This window comes from Eutrigla gurnardus, assembly GCF_963514095.1.
Source record: "Eutrigla gurnardus genome assembly, chromosome: 10".
Lineage (NCBI taxonomy): Eukaryota > Metazoa > Chordata > Actinopteri > Perciformes > Triglidae > Eutrigla > Eutrigla gurnardus.
Window position 1 is genome coordinate 16,401,587 of NC_139924.1, and position 22,965 is coordinate 16,424,551.

General features: G+C 41.3%; 1 protein-coding gene across 1 annotated transcript in view; it reads left to right on the plus strand.

Annotated features, from left to right (window-relative positions):
* plekhg2 (pleckstrin homology domain containing, family G (with RhoGef domain) member 2) overlaps nucleotides 1-22,965 on the plus strand; it is a 67,029-nt gene that overhangs the window by 31,406 nt on the left and 12,658 nt on the right. The window contains exons 5-11 of the mRNA XM_084020449.1: nucleotides 10,064-10,130; nucleotides 11,765-11,811; nucleotides 17,844-17,994; nucleotides 20,138-20,269; nucleotides 21,528-21,710; nucleotides 21,816-21,908; nucleotides 22,057-22,143. Of these exons, the coding sequence (XP_083876575.1) occupies nucleotides 10,064-10,130; nucleotides 11,765-11,811; nucleotides 17,844-17,994; nucleotides 20,138-20,269; nucleotides 21,528-21,710; nucleotides 21,816-21,908; nucleotides 22,057-22,143 (760 nt within the window). The remainder of the gene's footprint in view (nucleotides 1-10,063; nucleotides 10,131-11,764; nucleotides 11,812-17,843; nucleotides 17,995-20,137; nucleotides 20,270-21,527; nucleotides 21,711-21,815; nucleotides 21,909-22,056; nucleotides 22,144-22,965) is intronic.

Below are 22,965 nucleotides of genomic sequence, written 5' to 3' on the forward strand. Positions count from 1 at the left end.
CCCCACAAGCATTACATAAAAAATAGAACATATGTATCAGTGGAATTTGCTCCAAGGTGGGATAGAGCAGTTAAACCATTGCATAATAAACTATAAACAACAACAACAACAACAGCAACACATGTTTGCTTTTCTTTTAGTGCAAAGAAGTACATTCAGAAAACCCGACTATGTGTCTGCTTTTCTCTTTAAGACAGAGGCATGTTTTACTGGCAGATCCTGGATCAGCGTTAGCTCTTGTTAGGACACCACAACCACCACATTTTATAAAAACATTGGGATTAATGACTGCAACGTCCACACTTTGTAAAGTCATCAGTGGGCCCTTTGGTGGGCCGGTTGGGGCTGCAAAACAGTGCTCAACATATACTATTATAAATCTTATAATACAGTATATGTTGAGCTCTGTTTTGCACCTCGCCATTCACCTGTTGGTGATTCTGGTGTTGTGTACATTTGTTTTCTCCCCTTATTGGTCATTTTTTAGAGTTTATATTTTATTTGCTTTGTCTCGGTAAAGTGACATACTTGGTAAACATGGACCATAATGCATTTCCATTGCTGACTGATGTATATTGTAACCTAGAAGTCAAACATTGTATCGTGTTGTATTGAATCAAACAGACGGTGGCCTGAAGTCTGTACAGCAAACAGCTGCTGCAGTCAGACGAACGGTAGAATAGATGTGTTGAGAAGGTAAAGTTCTTGGTTAAATGTCAGTCATTTTGTCTTCAGGGTCGACGTGAAGCTCTTGCTCTTTCATGTGAAACTCTCGCTGATAGTTGTATGATTACAGTACTGAGAGCCATAATTCAAACACAACTCTGAGGGATTTGTTCAACTTTTGCACTCAGGTATGTTTTTATAGTTCCACACCATGAATTAAAAAAGCATCAAATACAAGACAACCAACCATAAATACTGTGTGATCAGTGACTTTGTGTCTCTGCAGGGTGGTCTGCTGCTCCCGTCGTGAGACTTGGTTAATTCGATAGTGGTTTGTACAATCTCGACAGGTATAATTACTGTAAAGAAGCTGAGGATATATTTCATGTAGAAGGAAACACACTTGACTTGTTGAAGCCGCATAGTAGTCATTCTTCCTCCATCTTTTACAGTGTGTTTGACTGAGGACAGGAGGGAGATGTACAAAAAAAACCCAACTGGTTTCAATGTTCATATTGTTCATGCGAGCGAACAAATCCAAACGTAATCCTTTAAAATTATCCCTCAACAGTGAAGTTCTCTCTCTCTCTCTGTTATGGTAGCTTTAAGGATAAGTTTGAAAGTGATTAAGTCATCTCTGAAGTATGGAGACTAAAGTAGAAAAGTCTTCACTCCACCCAGATTTATACTTTCTAGCAGTTCTCACTGTTCTCAGCTTTACCTACGAAATGTAATGTACTAGAATATCATTTGAATACAACCCACGTAATCAATTTGTATAATCCACTTAATAATTATGCCAGGTGAGGTAGTATAAAGAGCAACAAACACTTTCACCCAGAAGACCATTGTTCATGTCCCACGTCAAACCAGAACGTTGACTTATTTGTCACATAACCTCCATACTTAAGCAACGCCTCTTCTGTAGTTATTTGAGCCCAAACCAACTAAACCTAATCAAGTAGTGTTGATGCCTAAACACTGCAGGGGTTTCTGCGGGACATTTGTAGGAAAATACACAGAAAAAAACACAAAAAACATCACTTTTTGTAAGATGCAATGCGAACCGAGGATGCGTTGAGTTTATGTTACCTCCAAATAAACAACAACAAATTAATCAAACTTAAACCAGAATTAGAGTCGGGTATTAGCGAGTTAGACTCCATGTAAACCCCACTTTGGGCTGTTTAGATTTCCAGTCTATAACTAGTGATAATATTTCCAGTACAGAACTCCCAGTGAAACAAAAAATTATAAACATCTCACTGCTCCTGATGCATTCTTTCACTTTTCCTGATAGTAAAATCACATTTTACGGCTATGAATGAGTACCAACTGTCTGTGTGTGTGTGGATTATTTAAGATAATTAAAGGAGATAAGTGATGAACATGAGACAGGTCGTAAATAAAACACACCTGAAGCAGCAGCGACAGGTTGATATTGCTGCTGCTGCCGCCTCTAATTACAGGTTGGTCTTGACAAAAGAGTCTGAAGTCTGAAAGTTTACTCAAGTACGAGATACTTTCTTTCAGTCCAGTTTTCTGATACAGATTTGAGTTTAAGTTCAAGTTTTTTTCAACACCAGTGTGCTTTCCCCCCAAATAAAACAATTAATGAACAAGACTGAATATCTTTGCTATATAAAAGTCATTTTGCACAATATTGATATCAGGTAGGCTGTTTTTATATAAAATTAAATAAAGCTCTGTAAGTGCGGAAATAATGCGACTGAAGAAATACAGTTTAAAAATAGAAACGTAAATCCAAATACAGTAGTTTTACACTGTCATTTCATTGAAATCTAGTTTCTGTAAATATAGTCACAACATGTTGACATGAAGTGAGAAATCCATAATTTATAGCATTTAAATAGAAAAGTGTGCTTGTTATGCCAAATAAATGAAAAATGATTAGCTGCAATGTATCAGACGTTATTTGGAAATTGATCTCAGTACATTAAGATATAACTTATTGAAAAGTTAACATGTAACTTATTCAGCAATTCATTTTAACTTAAATGTAATTATCGTATTTGTTGTGGATTTAACTTGATAGTATGTGAACACAACTAAGCTGTGATAACATCTTTCTCTGATTGTAAAAATACCCAAAGAAATAATTTAAATTTGAATTATGTCCCTCGTCAAACTGACTCACCTAAACTAAAATGCTTTTATGTATTTCTTCACATGTTCCTCTCCTTTTATCACTCTTTTCTTATATAACTCTCCTCCTCCTCCGTAAACAGTCAGTTCAGGGAAGCAGCATAACTCAGATGCCTCACCGTCATCTGCTGTTTATCACTCTGTTAAAGACTCGGCTGGTTCTGTGTGACGATGAAAACCAGACACATCGGCCCCTGTTATGTTTGGTTTGGCCCCGGCCTGCAATAGGAGGGCCCGGCTCGGGCGTTCAGAGGTCACGGGGGTCCCGGGGTCGCGTTGGGTTAGGGTTTGGTTTGTGTATCTAGCAGTTAAAACCCCTGAAGGGAAGTGACATGATTAAATGTGAGGGGAGCGAAGGCTCAGCAGGGTTTACTGTGAAACGCTAAATCCAAATGTTAAATTACTTTAATAAACGTAAAGAAACAACACTAAATAATGTTGACTAACTTAACTAATGCTGGATACATCTTAAATGAAGACGTTATCGGGAGCCAGAGTTAGGGGACTCTCATACTCCCCTGCTCATCCCTACTAGTATCACAAATAACTTTCAGTTTCAGGGAGGAGGTCTGGGTGGTGGACGGGTCAAAAAACAGAGGGCTTCCACCAGGCAAAACCTTCTTCTCCAAAATGATGTTCCCTTACAGCTAACCTGCACACTCAGTTACGTTTCCAGGGACAGAACTGAGAATGCTCACAGTTTGAAACAGTTTGAAACACGTGGCTTACAAACAAAACAGCAAAAAACGCTCAAAACTACAAAGTTAGGTTGAGGCAGTAAAACTACATGTTTGGGTTTAGTAAAACAAACAGCATGGCTTGTCTTAAAATACTGAAATTGAAACAAACCAACACCATTGGTCATGATTATCATCACCAGTCTCCTGGGGATAGTCTTGTGTTTTTGTAACCGTCCACCACCCAGACTTATGATGACAGACTGTGATGTGTCAAAAGCAAATATGATCCATGACAACTTTGTCCCTTAATTCACAATTTTTGTTGTGTGGGAACTTAATTTCTTACTTACTTACCTCTTCGGAGGCCAGGCTGAACCAGAAGGCCCAGGAGACCCTGTTAGGTTCCCATGTGAACCAAATACCTATGTTGCCTCAACACAACCAAGTACTTTTGTGTGTTTTGATTTTCCTCAATTTCATACTCCAAACTAAAATGTTTTTTACGAAACCATATGATGTTGTTTTGTAACATTTTTTGTTTTGTTGTGTTGTGTATGGTGAGATTGACAACAAACCATATCTCTATAAATGCCTTTATGACATGTGTTTCAGCAACGTCATCTGCGTTACAATGTGAACACACACTAATGAATAACACACAATAATAAGAATTATCATCTTTCATCCAACTCAGTAAATTATCCTCTCATTTATTGGATCAGAAACTCTGGATTGAGTCTTCGACACATGCAGAGATTTGAGTGGAAAATATTTTGGTTTAACATGAAACAAAAACTGATATGGTTGCGTCTAGCGGCCTCTTTGGTGGTAGATGGAACTGCAGGTGAGCCTCTGGGACCTCATCTCCCTCACCCAACAGTGTCTCTCATCTGCGTGATGCCTTCAAATGCTCCACACTGAAAGGAGGTCCGTCGTTTTCCCTCGTTGGCGGTCACTTTGCTTCTTGATTACTTGCCCTTCTTCACTTCCATTAGTTTGTTGTTTCTTTCTCTCTGGACTGGAAGTTGAATGGTCTTGTTTCTCTGGCTGTTGATCCTCCATCGTGAGTCAGCAGTAATGAAATGTACCTGCTGTGCCGGTTAAACTTTAGACTAGAGGGAGCCTGACTCAGCAGTTGGAAGTTACCGATTTCCGATTACAGCATACATACTTCCGTGAGTAGCTCCACCTGGGCAGACCAACCGCTGCTGACTGACGTAAAAAGCCTCACTAATTTTGAATTTTGCGCGGGAATGTCGCCACGGAGATCCTATTTCTGGGCTAAGCAGCAAGTACAAGCACTTTAATTAGAGGGTCATCTGATCAATGACCATTTTAACTCACTCTTTGATATATAGTAACTTGACAATTAAATAGATGAAAATATTATGGAGGCTTTTATTCTCTTATTATCTCTCCTTTGTTCGACTTTACTCCCACAATAAACATGTTTTCTCTCTGTCTCTAATTATCAGACATATATTTCTCTCTCTGTGTACTGATGTCTTCCTTCTGACCCTCTGTCCTCTGTCTGTCTGTCTGTCTGTCTGTCTGTCTGTCTGTCTGTCTGTCTGTCTGTCTGTCTGTCTGTCTGTCTCTATATTTTCTGTTGGCCTGATTAAACCGCTTTTATTGTGGCATAGTTTCTCTCTCTCTCTCTCTCTCTCTCTCTGTCCGTCATGGTCTCTCTACCAACTTCACAATGTGGTCTCTCCATTAAAAAAAAAAAACAATTAAAAAAACACCCAGAATCCCCTCTTCTTCTCCCACAATCACCCACTAATGATTTACGCTGGCCACAAAATGAGGCCTGACGCCAGAGGATAGAGAGAGAGTGTGTGTGTGTGTGTGTGTGTGTGTGTGAGTTTGTGTGTGATAATGAAAGACTTGATTTCAGCTTGTTAACCAAGACTTCAGTGAGAGTTCTGTGGTGTAACCTCATAATATATTATAATAATACATCACCATTTCTGATTATTCAAAGGAGTCAAAAATGTAGTGTAAAAAGTACCAGCATAAAGTCCACATGCTGAAGTAAAGTACCTAAAGTCCATTAACTGAAGTCCAGTATTTTAAGAGATGAACTTACTGGTTGTAAATCTGAGCACCTTGTAAACTTTTATACTCTGAAACAAGGATTTATTTGAAAAGCATTTAACAACTACAGCTCCCATGAGGCTTTTAGGGCGAGGCCCTAATTGGCCTACATACACCCCGTTGTGAAAAGGATAATGAATTATTCCACACCTGTGCTGTTTGGTGTGCCTTCATGTTTCTGCAGCAACACAGCAACAGTTTCACCAGGGAACCAGAATACACATGAGATGAAAGTTACTTACCTCCTTGTCTCCTCTCCACCCTTTGTTTCCTCTCCTCTCCTTGCCTCTTCTCCTCCCCTCCTTGTCTCCTCTCCACCCTTTGTTTCCTCTCCTCTCCTTGCCTCCTCTCCTCCTCTCCTTGTCTCCTCCCCTTGCCTCCTCTCCTAGTTTCCACCCCTCTCCTCTCCCCCTCCTTGCTTGCCCTCCTTTTATCCTCTGCTTGCCTCCTCTCCTTGCTTGCCCTCCTTGCCTCCTCTCCTTGTCTCCTCCTCTTGCCTCCTCACCTAGTTTCCACCACTCTCCTCTCCCCTCCTTGCTTGCCCTGCTTTTATCCTCTGCTTACCTCCCCTCCTCGCCTCCCCTCCTTGCCTCCTCTCCTTGTGTCCTCTCCTTGTCTCCCCTCCTTGCCTCCTCTCCTTGCATTCCCTCCTTGCCTCCTCTCCTCGCCTCCTCTCCCCTCCTTGCATTCCCCCCTTGCCTCCTCTCCCCTCCTTGTCTCCTCTCCTTGCCTCCTCTCCCCTCCTTGCTTCCCCTCCTTGCCTCCCCTCCTTGCCTCCTCTCCCCTCCTTGCCTCTTCTCCTTGTGTCCTCTCCTTGTCTCCCCTCCTTTCCTCCCCTCCTTGCCTCCCCTCCAAGCCTCCCCTCCTCTCCAGATGTATGCTCTAGTTTAAGCTCTTGTCAGATTTTTGGATGTCCTCCTGCCTCGTTCAGAACCATCAGTTCATTTTAACGTCTCCCTCCTTTGTGTCCGAGTTCATATGATGTCATGTAAAATATATTTAGCAGTAAAGAGTCTCCATTGAATCCAGTCAGGCTCCTCCGGTGTTTCCTGATATATTGTTCACATAGTCGTCAGACGTTTGGCCCACCATACTGCCTAGCAACAAAACTCTGTTCCAGGAAGTGAAAACAAAACGTGTCAGATTGTTCCAGAAGTTTTCCTGCAACAGTTCATTTTACTGCTCAAGTTCTCAGGAGTCGTGTGTTATCTTTTAACTGTACAATGGGGAAAGTTTCTGCTGCACAGAGCTCTTTAAATGTCCTCAACACATGCATTCACAGGCAAATCTTCAAGGTACATGATTACCATAAAGGAAGAAATGTTAAACGGCTGCCAAGTCAAACACTTAAGGCTCCATATGCTTCACTTTTCATGCTTTATTTTTCCAAGTAAAATAACAAGTGTTCATGATGCAGATACAGTTGAGTTGGAATATTAACACTCCCAAATATAAGGTATCAAGTCGTATACTGATTTCATTATCGGGAGAATAATTGGCTACAAATATTACGTTTATTTTTGAGCAAAAGTACATGTAAAGTCCTTTACATACTGGCGGCGTGACAGATTGGTAAAGAAGTAATAAAGTTTGCCATCTTGGTTCGGACTTCGGAGACAGAAAAGGTGTCTGAACCCCAAATACATTCCATATCAATAGTTCTGCTTTCTGGTTTATAAAACGAGAGTTTGAATTTAGAGCTAAAATCTTTCTAAACGTTCACACCTGAAAAATCACTGTTATCACCATGACGTCTGCCTCCTGTGAATTCTGTAATATTATATGATGTGCTCTTCATATACGTATGTTATTAATGTGTCTGGGATAACAACACCAGTCTGTCTCACTCCATCCACTGAAATAATATATTTTCTCTTCTTTTAAATAATGTCTTAATATTTTCTCTCTTATAGATTTTGAAATTACAAATTGGTTGCCAAAATATTTGAAGTAGCCTATCTATAAGTCATGAAAATGACTCAGCCTCCTATGAGATATGACAACACACTGTAGATCACATGTGTAGAGAATAAACTAAATAAATGGCTGGAGGCCTGAGCCAAACTTATATTACCACTCTTCCCCCATGGCCTCGTTTCAGAAATGAGACCATGTGGTGTTTAAGAGAAAATCACTCATCATGAGTCTGAGACTGAAACAAGACAAAGCTTTGCGAGCAGAAATCCAGAAATGGGAAACCACTCTGAGGTCAAGCCGAACTGTAAATAAATATTCATTTTCTGCTGAATTTCTCCTGGAAAGTAGGACGATGATGAGTAGAGGTGGCTGCTGCAGCTGCTTTCTGTCTGCTGAGCACTCGAAAACTTCATAGTAGGCATCCAAAGAGACAAACTCCAGAGCTGTGTTCATGTGCGTTTCCTCCAGAAGTGAAGTGGTGCAGAAATATTGAATGACCGAATAGAGTTGATGAATACAACTTTACTCTCACAGGAGCACTAAGGCGTTGCCAAAAACAAGTCAACAAAGAGACTAGTTTAGTTTAGCGAGAGGGCCAAACAAGGCTACTGTGGTTCCTAAACAGGACTAGATTTGTTTCAACTTTAGGGCCAAACAAGGCAGGATTGTTTTCTGTACAGGACCAACCAGGCCCTTCACTCATGCTCACTCATTCCACAGAATAATGTGCATTTACAGGTTATTTCAGTGTAGTTTTGTAGTGTGACCATGAGCCCTCCAGAGGTCAATGTTACTGTCACCAGTGTGTGAACATCTTCCCACTAAAACGAGTCCGAAACAAGACTCTCAATGAAGCGTTGAATACGGCGTCTGAACAGTCTGAGTCAGTGTTGTTTGAGGCCTTCATGCCCGACACTTCCTCCACAGTCAGAGGGTTCAGGTTCCACAACTTAGGCGGTGTGTGTGTGTGTGTGTGTGTGTGTGTGAGTGTGTGTGTGTGTGTGTGTGTGATCGTGTATGTGTGTGTGTTTTTTGGTGTGTGTGTGTGTGTGTCTGTCTGTGTGTGCGTGTGTGTGTGTGTATGTGTGTGTCTGTGTGTGTGTATATGTGTGTGTCTGTGTTTGTGTGTTTGTGTGTGTGTGTCTTTGTGTGTGTGTGTGTGTGTGTGTGTGTGTGTATGTGTGTGTGTATATGTGTATGTCTGTGTTTGTGTGTGTGTCTTTGTGTGTGTGTGTGTGTGTGTGTCTTTGTGTGTGTGTGTGTTTGTGTGTGTGTGTCTTTGTGTGTGTGTGTGTGTTTGTGTGTGTGTGTCTTTGTGTGTGTGTGTGTGTGTTAGCAGAGTTGTTAACGTCTTGGCTGATGGTTGGATGGATACAGAGATTTAAGATGGAGAGATAAAGAAATGATTTGTGGGAGTTGTGTGTGTGAGTGTGTGTGTGTGTGTGTGTGCGTGTGTGTGTGTGTGTGTGCATGCATAAGCTTTTGGCAGGATGGATGGATGTCGATGAGGATTGATTGTGGGAACGGAGGCAGAGTTTTCAGGATGAACGTCAGCCAGCTGAAACACTGTGACTGAACTGTACAGTAACTACAACAGGATTGTTACTTCCTACAGTGTTGCATGTTTTCCGTTGCTCCCAACAACTCAAACTGTCTGTGAACAAGAACTTTACTGTGAGAGAATAAAGACCAGTTTATAGTGTTTTCTATCCGTTGTTGTCAGTGTGGTCCTGCAGGTCCTGCAAGACCCAGCAGAGAAGGTGCAGGGTGTGTTTACTGGAACCACCCACAAACTCAACTATCTGATCGCAGGGATTGTTGTTGTGACAATAGAAAACACCAGTTCAGGTCTTCTCTACACGTTTAAAAAAAAAGAAAAAAAAAATCCAAACGATCGCTGTTTTACAAAACATCTCCACCGCGTCAACTCTACGTCAGAGGAACATTCTGAGATTATTTTCCTTTTGGCAGCAGGAGAGCGGGTCTGGAGTCGTCGTGAAGGACAAAGACATTGTCAGAAAAATGTAATCAATGAAAGTATTGTTTGGTCAGTGTAAAATCATTATATTACTGATTATTACTGATTATTATTGCATTACTAATAAAGCATATTATGTTAAATGTTTGTAAACCTGAGCCTTTGATAAGGTTAAATACACAACAATAACAAAAATCTATTTTTTTCTATTTTCACTTTGCCTTAAAACATCACACCATGCAGTGCAGTATATTTAAAAATACCGGTATGTCCTGGACTGTCACGAAGGCCGGAGGAGGTCCTCAGCATCATCATCAGTTCAGCATGAGTTATTGATAAGCACTGTGATAAAGTTCCTTTCCAGGCAAAGCTTTAATCTACAATGTTCAGTTCTTTGGCGACTTTGAACAAAACAAAACTTTGGGATGTGGTGGTGTCACTGGGATGTGCACATGCTCAGTAGCCACACCGCATCACAGGATGTGTGATGTTGGTGAACAAATGTTGATGCAAAGGAAAACTCCAACATGTCTCACTGTCTGTCTGTCTGTCTCTTCAGTGATCTCCTGGAAGATTTAGAGAGGAGTCCTCACGCTGCAGCCATCGCCGAGTGCTTTGTAGAGAGGGTGAGTACACGACAGCTGTGTGTGTGTGTGTGTGTGTGTGTGTGTGTGTGTGTGTGTGTGTGTGTGTGTGTGTGTGTGTGTGTGTGTGTGTGTGTGTGTGTGTGTGTGTGTGTGTGTGTGTGAGGCTGTTGACAGAAAACATGACAGAGTGAACCCCAAACACCCAGTAAACCACCAGTAGAACTGGACCCTCCATTGAGTGCAGCACACACACGTCAGTCCAGAAACCAGCTGCTGGTCGGACCGACGCCCAGCGGACACACGTCCTCTGTGTGGGACAGCAGTCATAGTGTCACATGTTACATCGACGGACGCCGTGAAAATGTCTCCTGAGCAGCTGCCTGCAGGCACCAGGTCTATCTGAACACTTTAGTCCAGAGCCAGACTACTGATTCGGTCTCCATTACATATACTGTAGATTTTCATGATCCCCAGATCAAGAACCCAAAGCACTTTTTCCCCACTGTGCCACCATAAGAATTCAAACTTATACACAAAAAAAGACCAAAACCTGCAGATTGAGTTGAAATGTCCTGATCATAGAGAGATGATTGAACAGGAAAAATGTGTCAAGGGCCCCCCGCTGACAAACGACCAAAAAAGACACTAAAGGATGAACGCGGAGACAAAGAACAACTGACAAAGACATAAAACGATGTCAAAGACACAAAAAAATAATATAACATCCCAAAACAATGTACAGGAAAATGACAAGAGACAAAAAAAACATGAAACGACAACAAAGAAACACAAATGACCAAAAAAGATGGAAAATGACAAGAAAGAGACACAAAACACAAACTTCAAAGTGGTGGGACCTTAGTCATGTCTGTGTTCAGGGGCCCCTTGTTAATCCATCCATGGTTCTAATCCCATGCCTGCACTCCAGAGGATACACAAAGAGGTTTACTCTAGCGCCACCTTCAGGACAAAGTGTTCGGCTTTAAGGGTGAAGGTTTGGATTCAGGAGTAAGAGTCATATATATATATATATATATATATATATCAAAATAACAAATTTGTTTTGCTGTCTGGCCCACTTTACTGTTCTGTTGTGCAGGTTGTTGTACTAAAGTATCATGTTTCATAATCACATCGCACTTTAGATTTACTTGAATGAATCCGAAAGCTGACAACTTCCTGTTTGTTTCAGACTGGTGGACATTAGATTAAACTGTTAGAGAGGACCACGGTTATTTTAAGATGCTTCGAGCGTCTAAAACAGAGATGTCTTTCTCTGTGTCCCAAATCCTTCTGTTGAAACATGACCTCGTTTCTCTGGAGATCCTGAACTTAGAAAGCAGATACGTGTCAATGCGTACGTGAATCGCATTTATGCAAATCAAATTCATAGACAAACGCGGCGCCACATATAAGTGGAGGGGAGGGATTGTGATTCACGTCCACCGTGTAAGAACCCTGATGGGAGGTGTCTCATCAGCTTAATATGTTGGCTGGATGAGAGACGTGGGAAAAGAGTTTAGCTCACTTTGTTTCTGGTATGTGATGTTTAAGAGGAAGCAGAGAATGTGAGTCATTGCTGACCCCTGGGTTCATTCACACGGAGAAAAAAAAAAGAGTTTGACACAGTTTTCCGACCTCTGACGTGATGTTTGTTCTCTCATCCTTTTTAGAGTGAAGCCTTTGATATCTACACTCTCTACTGCATGAACTACCCAAAGTAAGTGGATTCATCTCAGTCTGTTGACTGTGTGGTCAACATGTGTTTCATACATCTGAGCTCGGTTCTTATTCCTTTCTCTTCAGGGTAATCTTGAGCATTTTAAAAAAGATTACACACACACAACATCATGTTTTGCAGTAAATAAGTGCCTTTACTTTGAAATAGATCAGAAATGATGACGGTGCTGGACAACTGGTGGCCTATGGTTAACATGCATATCATGTGACTGCAACGTCACTGGTCCCGAGGTGTGTGTGTGTGTGTGTGTGTGTGTGTGTATGTGTACAATTATAAAATATTACAAAACAAGTCAATGAGGAACAAATGTGCCGCCATGAGAATAAATGATTATTGTGAAAAGAAATCTGGATGAAAGTTATGATAATAATTCCAGTGTGAAAGATGAAACAAGAACAATAGATGAGATGCAGAATGAGAATAATAGTAAAAAGATTTACTTCGACTTCCAACATTTTCCGTGAATATTCCTGCTCCCCAGAAGATGAATCCTGTAGGTTTTAGTAACGTTTCCTGTAGCGCCACCGTCAGGACAAATGGTACCAGTCGATGCATTATCAGTATGATGTTTGTTCTGCAGCCTGTATTGGGTGCCAGCATGAGTTATTTTCTGTTCTGAGTGAGTTTGATGCTGAAACATGTCGACACACGACGTAAACCAGGAAAATCTACATTTTTCTTTGGAAAAAACGTTCCTGATAAAATAGATGAGTTTTGTTCTGACAACGAACAATGATGTTTGTGGAGCGACTTGTTTTATGACGAGAGCATAAAACACAAATGTGTTTCAGTGGAAAAGGAAGGGGGGGGGGGGGGGAGCAGAGAGGTTTGATTTGTGGAGCTGAAGAAGACATACACCCTTAAGCCAAACATGTGTGTGTGTGTCTGTTTGTGTGTGTTTGTCACAAAACCAACATTTTGGTTTTGATTCTGACACAAAGTCATGAATTCAACTCTAAAATTTTTGCAACAAAATGAAAAACAGTCAGACCCCAGTTCATTCCCCACATATTCATATTGTTCTCGAACATGATCTTAATTATCATGAAAGAAACAATAAATCTAATACACAAAAACAAATACTACGTCTGAACTGTAGCTCCGTCTTTACGTGTTATTAATATATTGTTCTGCTGCTGAATGCAGCTTCTAACAGAAGACAGGAGGCACTAATGCAGTTGTGTGTTATGGTGACAGTAAACATTGTTTATGTCAAAATGAAACTCTTAAATCAAAACCTAAGAATCTTCTTTTAAATGGTATTTTTGCAACAGAATGCTGCAGACCTGAACCGTTTGAATGACATACTAACATACTCATACTAAAGTTCTCATCCAGGCTTCTGTGAAAGACTGTTTCAGTACATCTCCTCTCATTTCAATCAACACAAAAACAGAAAGGCTTCACAATAAATATAACCAGCTGTTTTTTTTTGTTTACAACAAAAAAAAAGCACAAAGAAAAGTAGAAATACAGGACAGTTATCATCAGTGTCCGTTGCCAATTCCAGATCTGCTTTGCATTTTGAATAGAAGTGTTTTCCAAAATGTTTCCAAGAGATTTCATTCTTGAACTTGTGTCTGATGTCGGAAACGTAGTGTTTCGTAAGAAGTGTGTTGTCGAATCCCAAACAAGCACAAAGCAGAACGCGTGTTTGTAGTGTTGTCGTTACAAACCTTCATGTTTTAATGTTTAGTGTAGTGATGCTCAGGAATTGCACTGTTTATACTGGAGATTGGTTTGCATGTGATGCTCTGACGCGAAGCCAATCAGCATTGAGTTTCTCTACGATGGTATCTTACATTTCATACGTAATGTGCATCGCGTTTGGTGTGAGCAAGGCTGTAGTGTGATGTGACAAATAGGCATCTGAAATACGATTACACCAAAACCACAATGGTAGGTGGACTAAGAGTTGAGTTTCTTTTGCTCTTCATGCATATTTACACAACTGTGTTTGCATCATATACAGCATGTTGATGCAAACAATGGCTGCTTCGCTCGAGCAACTATGGGCTACTGTCTTCCTGTCTTCTTCTCCTTTCTCCTCTGAGACGAGCTCCGTTGCTGCTCAGAGGAGGAACGACTTTCGGGAAAATGGAGTGATAGTCTCTTTATAAGTATTTAGTGTTTACTGTGCAGATGTCCACCAGTCTTTGTCTCATTCAGTGCGTTCTTATGAGCATCATCTCGTCTCACGCCGCCATCATGACAGACAGATGTTTGCTCGGACTGGATCACTGCCCAGCTCTCTTTGCGTGTGTCTGCATGTTAATACACTTTGCATGTATACACAGTAAACGCCTTCATGGACCTCCACACGTACAGAAAAGCATTTGTGTGTGTTTAAATCCCTTCAGTGTAAACGTCGACCCCTCCTTCACATCACTCCGCTCTCTGCCTCTCGCCTCCTTAAAGCTACATTAAACTCCAGCAAAAATAAGTAGGTCAATCGCTTTCAGACCACCAAACTAAAAAAAAAAAAAAACAGCTCTCACTGCTGCTTCGCCTGCTGGATCGTTTCTCACTTGTTCTGCTGCTGCATGTTGGGTACATTTCAGGACGTCATGTCATACCTCAGGCATGTGGCATCTTTAAACAAACTGTGCAAAGATACGCAGCACATTCTCACAGTTTGTCATACTGATTTGTGAACACGGACACGAGGCGTGAATGTGTCCCAGCAGATTTCATGAAAATCTGTCCGTTAGGTGGTGATGATTCTGTGTGTGTAAGTTCCTGATGGTATTGCAAGGTCAGAGGGACACCAACACCATGAATTGGCGAGTCATTATCGATATGGACGGACCGACTGGTTCAATCGATTATATTTGGTGAGTTTTGTGTCACAACCTCATTAATTATTAGGTCAACAGCCACCAGATGCACATGTATAAATGTGTGTTATTCTAAAGTGACATAGAGACAGTGATGAGATCACCAGAACAGAAGACATGATTCCACTGTGATCTACTGGGTCACATTTGGACGGAAATCTGCTGGATTGCAGGTTTCTGAAGTCGCGTGTCGCCCCACCGGGAGAACAAGATGAGTCTTTGTTTGGTTAGCTATCCTGCGTGAAAAGAGAAATAACAAAACTACCTCCAGCAGAATTAAAGTCCTTTAAGGAGGTCTCTGTTTCTCAGAAATATTTCTCAAGGCTATGTATCAGTGTCATGTTTCATGAAATGGGCTGCTATTAAAATGACATTAACAGACGTGGATGTAACCTCAGTAGGTCGATCCAGAGGGAGGACCCAGACAGATGGTGGGATCGTTTGTGCTGCTAAACTCCACCTGGATGCTGTTTTTAATACTGTAAATTGATGAGCTGTAGAGCTAGAGAGGCTTCGGAGGAGGGAAACATTCCCGTAATGGTAAAACACATGGAAGTGAAAGTGTAGCTGAGAGTGCAGGTTATTGAGTTTAGAGTTCTTTAGGAGGATGTTGAAGACCAGATATAACTTTTTCTGTTCTGAGTCAAACTGATGTGCAGCGGTTGCTGTGCAAAGTAAATAAATACCGGTATGCAAATACGGTATCTAGTGCCAGTAAAACAACATTTCCATGAATTAAAAATGTAATTTTGGATCGAGACAGCTCAACCCTGATCCTGATTCACATCCGTTCGAGTGCATTTCAAAGGGTAACGGTTGTCTCTTATTGGTTGTAGAGCTGCAAAGATCTATCGATTAGTTGTCAACTATTAAAATAATCCCCAATTATTTTGATAAAAATAAAATTCTGAATATTTTCTGATTTTTTTTATTCTAAAACAGTGAACTGAATATATTTGAGACAAAAAACAGACTAATTTCCTGACATTTTATTGACAACTAATTGATATGTTGAGAAAATGACCTTCAGATGAATCGTTTTGAATTGTTAGTGTAGTTATTAACAGTTACCTTAGATTGTTAGATTATTATAACACAGCATGATCCTTTTTCTACCATTAACCCAGTAGTTTTTTTTCTCAATTCACAACCACGTGACATCGATGTTTCTGGACACTCATCGTATCCAAAATGTACAATGGCCACATTTTTCCTGGCAACTGCGTTGAAATAAAAGCTCAATATTTAGTTCCCAGCAGGTCTGCTGACGTCCTCGTGCTGTCTCTGGTTGTACTGGTGGTCCGTTTAACGCAGCGTCTTCATGCATTTGATCGAGATTGAAATCTGAAACAATTTCAAGGTTTGAGACTCATTCTCACCAGATGTTACAAAGGCTGTCTGAATGCGTTTATCTTTCCAAGAGGCATGCCGATCATACAGAGAGAATAATCTGATCCCTGAACTCACACTCATTTCTGGAAAACATGCTGAAATCATTCTAACGCATTGATACTTTCCATTTCACATCCACCCCACCATAAGTAGTCGTTCTCAGTATGTAACACTACGTCAGCTCCAGGACATTGAATAGTCACATGGATGTGTTTAATTCATGTGTCCACTTTGAAAAAAGACCCTAATTAACTTTCCATTGACATGTTTTCGTGCACATGAAATAAATAGACAATTCCATGTCCATGCACACAACTATTAACATTCCGTGACTACTTCATGAACTGCCGTGAGACTTGTGTTGATAAAACTTAAAGGCAGATTGAAGGAGAAGGAGAGAGTCGAGGAGGTTAATAGTATTCTAGGTTGGTGTCATCTTACTTCTGATTGGTGGAGATGAACCCAAACTCCTGGGAGCAGCTCTAATCATCTAATTACTCTGTAAGAATCTGACGAGCAGAGACCGGCCCTGATTCCTCTCTAGGGAATGAAAACAACACAAGGTGAAGAGTTTATGAATGAATGAAACAATCTTCTGCCACTGATTTGATGGGAATCTTTCCAAGCATGATTTCTACCAATGTCTCTGGTGTATTTGTCATACGTGCCGTTTTTGTGCAATGTTGTGTGTTTACCAAAGCGTTTTAAATGTGTGTCATGAGATAAACATATCTACTGTTTCACGTTTTAAAAGGTAATTTAGAAAGAAATCTGCAATCGAAGTGGTTTGTTTCTGCTCAAAAGCTTCAGACTTCCTGTCTGTAGAAGATATTACTGCTGCTGTGAACTCCTGGACCCTATCCAGTGATGTCATCTGGATCCCCGCCATAACCTTGACCTCCCTCCTCTTCCTTCACCCCTCGTTGTTCAGACTTCCTGTTCTTGTTGCTGTCTCTTCCCTCCGTCCCATCTCACCGCTGGTGTCCAAGATTCTTTGGCTTCCTGCTGTGATGGATGTTTGTCAGAAGACTCAACAGCTGAGGAGTCTCCTACTTCCCCCCCTCGTGTCTCCTCAAATCATCTGGACAACTTGTCGTTAACTTAGTCCCTTTCCTTCTTAATGTGTGGAAGGACTTTGAACAGTCTCCTCCATCATCTCATCGGGGCGCCCTCGAACTCTGCAGTTTCTTCGTTCAACTTGATGAAGTCTTTGTCTTTGATTCCTCCCTCTTTGTTCAGATTGTGGTGAATAAACCTTTTCTGCTATCCTTTGTAATCCCATAGACCTCCCTACATCATTTAGACTCTTTCTACAGATCCTCTTCTTCTTCCCTCAACTTGTAATGAATATTTGTCAAAGCTCCAAATGGCGGTGGAGTCCTCCTTCATAATCTTCTCCATCTGTCCTTCTCTCCCTCCTCCTCCATCATTTCTTCACCTCCTCTTCCATCCCTCCTTCTTACTACATTTCTCTCTCCTTCATGTTGTGACAGATTTTCATCAGAGGAGTCAACAGCATGTAATCTTAGCTGGACATCCATCAGCCACGTCAGATTCTGGTTCTGGTTCTGGTTCCGTTTATCGAGTTCTCATTGAGTCTTGAACCATAATCTTGTTGGATTATTTGAGTGGGAAAAGGAACCAAACTGAGATGAAGCTTGATTTACACCAGATTTACACCAGCTGCAACAAACAATAATGTCCCTTGTTTTCTCTCCTCCTCTGTCTGTCTGTCTGTCTCTCTGTCTGTCTCTCTGTCTGTCTCTCTGTCTGTCTCCACAGTTCGGTGGCGGTCCTGAGGGACTGTATGAAAAACAAAAGTCTCGTCTCTTTCTTCCATGAGAGACAAACGACTCTGAATCATTCTTTACCTCTGGAGACCTACCTACTCAAACCAGTCCAGAGGATTCTGAAATACCACCTGCTACTACAGGTAATACTACAAATACTGCACTCAGTATCTCAAATACCCCCTGCTACTACAGGTAATACTACAAATACTGCACTCAGTATCTCAAATACCACCTGCTACTACAGGTAATACTACAAATACTGCATCCAGTACCTCAAATCCCACCTGCTACTACAGGTAGTACTACAAATACTGCACCCAGTAACTTGAATACCACCTGCTACTACAGGTAATACTACAAATACTGCACTCAGTATCTCAAATACCACCTGCTACTACAGGTAATACTACAAATACTGCACTCAGTATCTCAAATACCAACTGCTACAATAGGTAATACTAAAAATACTGCATCCAGTACCTCAAATACCACCTGCTACTACAGGTAATACTACAAATACTGCACCCAGTAACTCAAATACCACCTGCTACTACAGGTAATACTACAAATACTGCACTCAGTATCTCAAATACCACCTGCTACTACAGGTAACACTACAAATACTGCACTCAGTATCTCAAATACCACTAGCTAATTTCAGGTAATACTTTGAATACTACACTTAGTACCTCAAATATCATTTGATACTGTAGATAATTATCCAATATTCCGTTTAATACCACCTGCTACTACTTTCAATACTAAAATTCCGTTAAATGTCACCTGCTACAGGTAATACTCCAAATGCTACACTAAGTGCATGAAATATCACCTGCGACAACCTGTAACACTTCAAATACTTGGTTCGGTCCACCAAAGGACTACGGCATTCAAACAAACAGACTTCCTCAGTATTTTTAACACTGATCTTTAAAATTGAATACTTTTAGCTGTGTGTTAAATATGTGAAGGAGCCAAGGAGTCTGCCTCCTGTCAGTAAACACAGTATTTTTGAGTAAAATTACACAGCAATAAAGTTTTCTTCCCCTCAGTGAGACACATGGCGAGAGAGAGACAGAGAGACAGAGGACGGCTGAGGACACAGGGTGTCTCCTCTTTGATTTTAAAGATGAACAGCTGCAGTGCGTGTCCCACATGTGGATTCTTGTTGTACATCATTATCAGCTCACATCTGCACCGTTTAACTGTCATCAGAGGTCGGCACCAATAAAATAAGCACAAGACAATGACATCACCATGTGATGATTTGTATGTGGATATTGATCCCGTAGTGGGACAGGCATATATTTCTATTTTTGCTGGTAAACCACATTACTTTCCAGGGACATTTTTGTCCAAAGCAATAAACAACAAGTGCATTCAAACCCGAGCATAAAAGCTTGATTTAGATTTTAGAAGGATTGGAAACTCAAACTTCAACTTTATTTCAATCGTCACATACACGCAGGAAATCTGACCCCTGCATTTAACCCGCCCTAAGCATTAGCAGCAGTGGGAGCAACGTGGGTTCAGTGTCTTGCTCAAGGACAGTTTCAGCAACCTTTTGATCCATATAGGCCGTTGATCACTATAAGCACAAAATATTACAGAAAATTCACTCCACTCCCAAAATGACCATTTCTACATCTATGAACCACACTTATATTTAAAACAGTAGTTAGGTTTTAGTGCATCATGTGATGCGATGCGACTGGATTCATGAGACTTGAATTAAACTGCACTAAATTTACACAGTGAAGTAGGAATCAGGCATCCTTACCCAATATTAAAGGACTGGGACGTCCCAACTTTAGACCCTAACTCTTAGATATGTTTATTTCTCTAATAAATTCCAGGTTTCACTCCAGTCTCCAGTCCCGACCTCTACAAATGTGTCTCTAAAGATATCCAGCTGATGGTGTCATCCATAAAACATAAAACAGGACACACACACATGTAGCTTTTCCCAGTAAACGTGTTGCGTCTCTTCACTGGTTCCAGTCCAAGCCCACCTCTGAGAGCAGCCATTTTAAAGCTTGGTCTTTGTTCTCTGTGTGTTGTTGTTGCTCTGTCTACACCGGCCAGCATAAACACTGGTCAAACATGTGTTTGGAGCTGCGCTGGGTTTTTCCCACAATCCTCAGCTGGTCCTGCTTCAGTGGTGTCTGCTGCATCAGCCCGTTTGGATTGTTTCCTTCTGTTGAATTCTTCTCGTCATTCAATGTTTCAGAACAAATGTTTCCAGAAGTGTGTTGGCGATAAACTCATCAAATGTCTTCTCAGGAACTTGCCAAGCACTTTGATAAGAGCGACCCCGGCTATGAGGTCATCGAGGACGCCATCATCACCATGACAGCGGTAGCCTGGTACATCAACGACATGAAGAGGAAGCAGGAGCATGCCGTACGACTACAGGTGAGAGGTTATACGCTGCGATTTAATACCGTCACAACTTTCGCATTTATATTTTATGTAATTCAAACATAAGAAATTGAATTAACACTTTAAAACTCCTGCAAGCAGCTTTTGGACTTCAGGCCTGCAGAGACGGGACGGCAGCTGGTTCACCTTTAGGTGTCAAGCTCTACAGCAGCATAATTACGGAACTTCCTCCGACACGTGTTCACATCATGACACACGTGGCAACATTTTTTTTTTATCTCATCTGTTTCACTTTCCATTAAGTCAGTAAAGATTCAGTTCAAACATCCCTAAACTAGACACCGCTGCCACTTAATCAGTGTTTGAGTGCTTTCTTTATTGTGTCATTGTGATCACAAGCAGCAGTTCTAAGTATGGGGGTCTCTGCCAGGAAATTAGGGGGAATTTTTATGCATCAATTTATGGTGGAAATTATTTATTTATTCTCCTGTTCATAAGCGTTTCTCATTTTTTAATGTTACTTCTGCATGAGTCAACATTACTGTACTCCACCCTCCTCTTCTGTGTCTTTTATTTAAAATATTGCTTTTTTTATTTAAAACATTTATAAGTAAACTCTGGCACTTTGGGGTTGGTTGGGTTATATTGAACATTGCACGTTAAGCTAACGACCCAGTTGAAGCTCTACTCCTGGTCCTGCCGAGCCTCCTGGACCAACAGAATCTCAGCAACGAGTGGTCCGGAGCTCTCAAACAGATTGGCTCAAACTCTTTAGCTTCCTATACACGTGTGACTCTTGGTTGTGAAAGGTCAAAGGTTGTCTCCACAGCTGGGTGACTCAGCAGTGGAGCTGACTCATTAACACACAGTTGTGACTCTTTTCTATGTTTAGGAATAGTTTAGCACTTTCAAAAGTTTGAACCTCAGGAAGCATCCAGGTGTTGACCTTTGACCTCCGAGCAGCTGAGACCGGTTGTGAAACGTTCACGCCGGCTCAGATGGAGGACATTTCCTTCAGAGATTGGTTTTTTTTTTTTTTTTTTTTCACTGTTTCCTGTCAACTTTCATTCATGCATCTCTGCGGGTTTTTTTTTTTTTACACCTAACTTAACCCTCAATATTTTCTAGCACAGCTGACAATTTGTAACTTGGGCACAAATGAAGTGGAACAAGCATTATTTTACTACCTGTACAATAATGACTGATGCTGATGCAGGTTCTTTGAATGTTTTCTGCAGAACTATTGCATTCACCACAACCTCTGTATGACCTTTCACCTTCCTCCTGACAGGAAATCGAGTCACTGCTGGTGAACTGGAGCGGGCCGGACCTCAGAGGGTTTGGAGAGCTGGTTCTGGAAGGTTCCTTCAAGGTCCACAGAGTGAAGAAGGAGAGAGCTTTCTTCCTGTTCGATACGATGCTGCTTATCGCCAAGAAGAGGCTGGAGCAGTTCGTCTACAGCACGCACATATTTGTAATTTGATTTAAATTGTAGCTACAGTTTGGTGCAGAAACATTAGTGTCTTTGTGAAACGTGTGGACAAGCGTCTGTCTTCATGCCCCTGTCTCTCTGCCGCAGTGTTGTAATCTGCTGCTGGTTGAGACTCTGAAGGATCCTCTCTGCTTCAAAGTGTCCGATCAGACAATTCCCAAACTGCAGCATGTCGTCCAGGTGAGTCAAGTCACAGTCAAGTCACCTCAGAGTCCAAGTCTGGGTCCAAGTCTAAGACATTTTATTAACATAATTACAACTAATAATTAAGATGTACTTCCTGTTGCTCCTGATCTCAATATTGAATAATTGTGTATTATCACTGCAGACAAAGAACCAGGAGGAGAAGAGACTGTGGGTTCATTACCTTAAGAGACTGATCGTTGAAAACCATCCTGCTTCTCTCCCACAGAAGGTAAGAAGGGAGGAGGGGAGGAAGGAAGGAAGGAGGGAGGGAGGGAGGATGGAAGGTAAAGATGGAGGAGGGAAAAAGGTTTGAAGGGAAGGAAGGAAGAAGGGAGGGAGAGAGGCGGGATATGGAAGGTAAGAAGGGAGGAAGAGTAAGGGGGTGGGGGGTCCTATGACTCATCAACAGTATTTTCAGTCAGAAATCGTGTCGATAGCGGGGAAGTTCTGAGTTGAGCGCTGAGCGATAACGAGTGGAATGGCCAATCGATTATACCTTATGTCCATGTTGCGTGTACCGTGCTTGGGCTCGTGCATGAGCAACTGTACCGTCCCGAAGCACACCTCTTCTAATGAGCCAGGGCCGAGGAAGCGTACAGTACGGAGCACTCACACTCGTGAAACAAACCGGACTTTGTGGGTCAAGCGTGCTTGGGTACGGCATTCCTAATGGTAGTCTGGTAGTCTTACTTGTAGTCTTCTGTTGGTCTTTGCTGCCCCCTGCTGGTCGTCACACAGACTCTTCACTGAAGCCGATCCATCAGAGCTGCACCTGAATGTTCATCAAAACATTAAAAACGTTTACAGACAAAAGATGTAATATGAAATACATGGAAAATTAAATAGGACGTGTGAAACAGGTGTTATGTGTGATTAGAATATGGTACAGGTTTTCTTTTTTCTTAAAGGGAGTATTATGTAAGTGTCTGTGTTTATGTATGAAAGTGAGTTGTGTTAGTGTGGCATACGTTCATACTGGGTGTGAAAAGCTGAGACCTGAGGTATGTGCACATATAATAATATTGATGAGTAAAAGTAAGATGAGTTAGAT